Genomic DNA, 5756 nt, shown 5'->3' with positions numbered 1-5756 from the left:
GGAGTGTGGTGAGGAAAAAATACGTTTCTGACATCGGTGGGGTTCGCTACTCGAATGCAGCCTCTCTATGAACCTCTGTAACAAGCTTAGCAAAAACCAGCCTCAGGTGATTGAGCGTGTGTGTATTTAGGATCGATATCAAGTGGCATTAAGTTAATAATCGTATAATTTTCAATCAGGCCATTATGCTCGATTTAGCTTGGGCGCAATAGCAAGGGCAGCGCAGTCTGGCGCTTGTGCATGGTTGACGAGAGAGCGTGAGGGAGAGGATGATAGAAACTGTACCATTCCTCCACCTGTTCGAGGCTTCGTATTCACCAGAATTTTGACGATTTCTTCCAATATTGACGCAGCCGTCGGTGGATGTGGTGCTTCATTGAAAAATCATGCCTTGGTTACGGTATTTCAGTCAATTAATTTGTGCGTCTGCAACACGGATGGGATCCTGTCCTTTTGCCCTTGAGCCAAGCGGCATATATTGCAAGGACTAGGGGAAGATCTTTAGTTGAACAAGAACAATGTAAAAAACCCTGTCCTGCGTCAGACTGTCACTCTCTTCGACTCTTTTGCCAACAAAGCAGCTTGACTTCATCTTGACGGCTCTGGAACTTCCATCCTCTGATTAGTTCATCTTGATTCGCTGCATATATGAACAGCAAGCATTTCCGGAAGTAAGATGCTTCTAGACGATGTTACATTCGAGTATGCCGAGCACTTTAGGCTTAGCTGCCATTTTTATTTTATTACCGATGTTATATTTTCAATTAACTTTGCCCAAGAAGTCCCGCTTGCCGTTGATCAATGGGAAAAAATTATCCGAATTCTCGCATACCCACTCTGGGAAGCGATTTTTGAAAAATGCACGCATCTTGATTGGTGAGGGCCTTGGTAAGGTAGGTTTGTCCGTCCATTAGGGGATGTGATTGTGCGGAGATACAGGAATGAGAACGTTTGCTAAAACTTCACCAAATTTATCTAGGCCCGGGGCTTTTCGCCTTTTGACAGACAATGGGCCAAAGACCGTGCTTTCTGCTGGTTATGCCGATGAGATTCGCAGCCACCCTTTGCTGAACTTTGGGGCCGCTATTGCGAAGGAATTTCACGCCGATATCAAAGGCTTTGACACATTCAAACAAGGAACTAGAGCAGACGAGATTTTCCAGGATGCCGTCAGGATGCAGTTAACGCATCACCTCGGTGAGTGGCTTGTCTGCAACCACGTTCCACTTCTCCGATTTTTGAGCTTGTTGAAAGAGTTACTGATTGGTTAGGAAATGTTATCGAACCTATTTCCACCGAGGCTTCTATCATCCTTGAAAGAGATTGGACAAATAATCATGGTTGGTAGTATCGTGCTTGTCCCTTGAGAATTCAAATCCCCAACTAACCGACCGGACTCAGGCTGGCATGATATTGTCCTTAAAAAAAGTGCCCTTAAAATCGTTGCCCAGCTATCGTCCAGAGTCTTCCTTGGCGAAAAGTTATGCCGCAACCCAGACTAGCTTCGAATAACCATTAGTTACACTGTTAATTCATATATCGCTGCTCAGGCTCTCCGCCTATGGCCGGAGGTAATACGTCCGCTAATAGCCAGCTTCCTACCGTCCTGTCGTAAGCTCCGACAGGAGATTGAGGAGGCAAGGGCTATTATAAACCCAGTGCTTGAGGAAAGACGACAAGCAAAAGAGGCAGCTATCCGGGTCGGTAAAACGCCAGAGCGTTATCTCGATGCCATGCAGTGGTTGGAAGAATCTGCTAGGGGTCGCTATTATGACCCTGTTGTAGCACAATTATCATTTTCCCACGCCGCTATTCATACGACATCAGATCTTCTCACACAAGTGCTCTTTAATCTTTGTGGGCGCGAAGAACTTACTCAGAAACTGCGCGATGAAATTATCACAGTGACGCAGGCGGAGGGATTGAAGAAGACCACATTATTTAAACTAAAGCTGATGGACAGTGTTTTGAAGGAGACTCAACGTCTGAAGCCGGTTGCAGTTGGTGAGAGCATCCAGAATTCTTTGTGTCCCGCCCCTCAGTCATTTTATGAAATATCTCAACAACTCTTCCTAACCACAATGAGACGACTTGCGGAAGAAGATATCGAACTATCTGATAAAACGTTTATACCAAAGGGCGAGCTTATCGTTGTCGCATGTGACAAAATGTGGGATCCAGACACCTATCCCAACCCAAGCACATTCGACCCGTACCGATTCGTAAAGTTTCGTGAGAAGCCTGGCCATGAGATGTCCGCTCAGCTAGTGTCAACCTCTCCGGAACACTTGGGATTCGGATTTGGGAAACATACCTGTCCGGGCCGGTTCTTCGCAGCGACACTCGCTAGCACTCAAGATTGCTCTTTGTCCTCGTTCGTCTTTATGTTCTATTGAAGTATGATGTAAAATTGGCCGTTGGATGTGAACCAAGGATTCGGAGCAATGGACTCTCATTAAATGCAGATCCAATAGCGAGGATCTCAATCAGACGTCGGGCGGACTAGGCTAATTTCTGGGGAATGAGAAACTTGGCTTTTTCTTATTCTTGTGGAAGCACGACAAGTTCATTTTCTAAAATAATGTCAGCAGGAAATTCCGTTAACACAAATCAACAGAGGTAGCCACAGGAAGTATCTTGGTGAACAACGTACCTAGGTCCGCTGGTTATATATTATCAATTGCTCTCTCCGTCTTAGAGATAGGGAAACTTTGAAGGACAAAGCCGCTCTCAACACAACCTAAATGTGCTGTTGAAGTTTACAAAATCAGCATACAAGACACACCCTTATGTATGCAAATCTTGGCACTATCTTCACACTCATTTCTGTCTTCGGATATGTGGCTTGGGAAATGGAGGAGGAAAGACACCTACTTGAGAAAAGACGGTTTATATATGTTGCGAGGTCTCGTTGAATCATGATTGCTGAAAGCAAACTTTCCGTGCCTCCAACACGAAATGAGCATCATGTGATACAGGAGAAAGATTTCGTCAAATTGGAATTACTTGTACACGCTGTTTGCGTGTAGATTGGCTTTCCGAATACCGAAATGCGACACGATTGTTGTATATTTCCGTTTTTGTTTTTTTTTGGCGCTATCATGAGCAGAAGATATCGTAATCATCGAAACAAGCATTGGTCCGTACCTCCTACACGTCATGGAGCAGAAAAAGTCGCAGCCCATTTGAGAATGCGAGGGCATGACTGTGCTACTGCTGATATTGCGGTTTGCGACGATACAGTTGCGTGCTGCTTGTTCCCGACTCTTGAAGGAGCCGTAATCATCGAAACAATCACCAGTACCGTGCCCCCTACACGGATACAATGCTGGTGGAACAGGAAGGGGTATAGTTGAGTGTATGATTGTACTAGTGCCGATATTGTGGTTTGCAGCGATCTATTTTCATGCTGCAGGCTCCAGACTCTGAAAGAGCATGTAATTTTATTTCTGGATGCTTTATGGAAAACACCCTAATAATTGAAAGTATGCGCCGGTACCGTGCCTCCTACACGGGTGCAATGCTAGCGGAGCAGAAAGAGGCGTAGGCCATGTGAAAATGTGAAAGTATGACTGTGGCAGTGCTGATATTGCGGTTTACAGCGATCAAATTGGTATGCTGCCGGCCCTTCCAACTCTTTAAAGAAACCGTGATAATTTTTTCGCGAATACTTTATGGCCGTCAAAGTCAGTTTTGTATGGTCAGTCGTAATGAAATTTGATCGATGATGTTGAAAACATTACGGCGGCGGTTCTCCAGAATTCGCATACGGACGACGGATGTCAGCTCAACTTAGCTTCGCCCTGCAGCTGAATAATTTTGATTCGGAAGAGATTCAGAATAGACGAGATCGAGTGTTGAGAAATAACGTTGTGTTCAGCTTTGGGAGGGCTACCCGGCCCCAGTGCTACATCGAAGCGCAAGCTGTTACAGGGGGTGGATGCGGGAGTCAATGATGCCTCCAGTGCAGCTTTTGTTAAGGTCATATTTACACAGAACCCGGACTATAAGCGCCCGTAGAACTCTGTTTGCTTCCGCTGACGATTGGAGCGCCGGAAAGTGGCACCGTTACCACTAACCGAGGACGCCGAGCTGCTATAGCTAACTGGAGGAGCAATAGCAGGCGGAGCAGGCGGTGGGAGGAAAGGAGGAGGAGGAGGAGGAGGAGGAGGAGGAGGGAGAGGAGGAGGACGTCCCCAGAGTTTTCTAGCAAGATATTCCTCAAGTTGTGAATAAACCCAAGCCCGTTCCCGATCTGGCAGGGACTCCCATGCAGCATTCTGCGGAATCCTGAGACAAACCAGATCGAAATAATCAGCCCATGTTGCCTCAACTAGGCTACCAGCTACCCCCGTTCAGGAGCAGCAGGAAGCTGCCAGCAGAGGCATATAAACTGACAATAGCCATAACTATAGATGATATGGCGGCTCGAAGGTCTGGCTTCCACCTAGATGTTCCAAGAATATATGCTACTAATGCAGCATTTAATCCAGTAACAACTAGTGAGCCAAGGCCGTGAAGAAACTTTACTCCTACACCTGGCTTATGACTATCTTCCCGCTGGTACCACAGCGAGAAGGAGGTCATTACCATGTCCAAGGCGAGAAGAATAAGGAGCGCAACGTCCCTCTGCTGAACGCTTTTAATGAAGACATCCGAGGTGCATGTCCCCGTAATATGGAGCACTCTGGGCAGCCAGAACGATAGGATGAGAGAGGCCCACCCTTTCCTCACTGGCTGCTTATAGTACTCCTCCGCAAAGGTTGCGTTGCGTCTAGCCCTTGGCTCGTCATCGAGGCCGTTAGCGGCGTAGGCTTCCAGGTCGTCTTTAAAATCTTTTGACTTTAACCACACGCGACGGTGTGGGAGTTCATCACTAGAATGGGACACAAGAATAGTGAGTTGCATGATCAAGATGATAGAGCAAAAGTGGGGAGAGTTACGCAATCTGAGATTCAGACATTGTTTATCACGTTTTAATATGTTCTTTCAGGAGGTCCAGGAGGTGAGAACAAAGGAGATTGGGATTCAAGAACAGAATGGCCAATGTGATGTTATTGTGCTGATGTCTCTTCAGGAGAGGGTGGGATGAGATAACTAGAAAGGCATGATGGGGGGAAGTGTGTTGATGGCACAACAACGCAACTGAGATGTCACTACCCACATGCTGCGGTCAGGCTGACATTCACTGGGGCGCAGCGCCTGAGAGCTTGAAAAGAATGGGGTACAGAGGTAGGTATACAATCAATATGATTGTTTGAGTGTATAACCCTGATAAGTGCATTTTGTTCATGAGTTTGTTCCTTTGCAACTGCTTTTGCAGTCAAAGAACAGAGACTGCACAGCATGCAGATGCTGAAGAAAATAAGAAAAAGCTCCAGATTCTCAGTCAACCTTGCGGGAGGTTCCTATCCAGATAAATGCAACGAAAAAAGAAGACAACCATAGCACACTGCTGTGGTTGAGGATATCAACATAGAACTTGAAAGTACAGGATATATAGTATGCCTGATCTTGCGAATAAATCGGGAGAAGTGAGTGAGCTGCAACATCAGCTGTATTGATTAAGAAGATATTAGAGGTGGATAAACGCTTTTCATAAGGCAGTGACCCTGGTTAATAAACTTGACCGTTCTTACGTTTTGCAAGCCAATCGCGCAAAGACTGGAGTACCGGTACGCAATCTTCATCTGACAAACCTTTCAACCTGGAATCAGGAAAGCCGCTACTATCAAGATACGCCGTATTTTTGATCG

General features: G+C 46.1%; 1 protein-coding gene across 1 annotated transcript; it reads left to right on the top strand.

Annotated features, from left to right (window-relative positions):
* Window positions 1-676: 676 nt before the first annotated feature.
* On the top strand, window positions 677-2396 carry HCAG_08565 (conserved hypothetical protein; the record flags this gene model as incomplete). Its single annotated transcript, XM_001536733.1, has 4 exons — window positions 677-876; window positions 980-1197; window positions 1272-1340; window positions 1660-2396. 4 exons carry the CDS (start codon window positions 677-679, stop codon window positions 2394-2396), a joined length of 1224 nt encoding a protein of 407 aa, XP_001536783.1.
* Between the last annotated feature and the right edge of the window lie 3360 nt (window positions 2397-5756).

This window comes from Histoplasma capsulatum, genomic scaffold (genome assembly GCF_000149585.1).
Source record: "Histoplasma capsulatum NAm1 scaffold_11 genomic scaffold, whole genome shotgun sequence".
Lineage (NCBI taxonomy): Eukaryota > Fungi > Ascomycota > Eurotiomycetes > Onygenales > Ajellomycetaceae > Histoplasma > Histoplasma mississippiense.
This window is presented reverse-complemented; position numbering and strand designations above follow the sequence as displayed.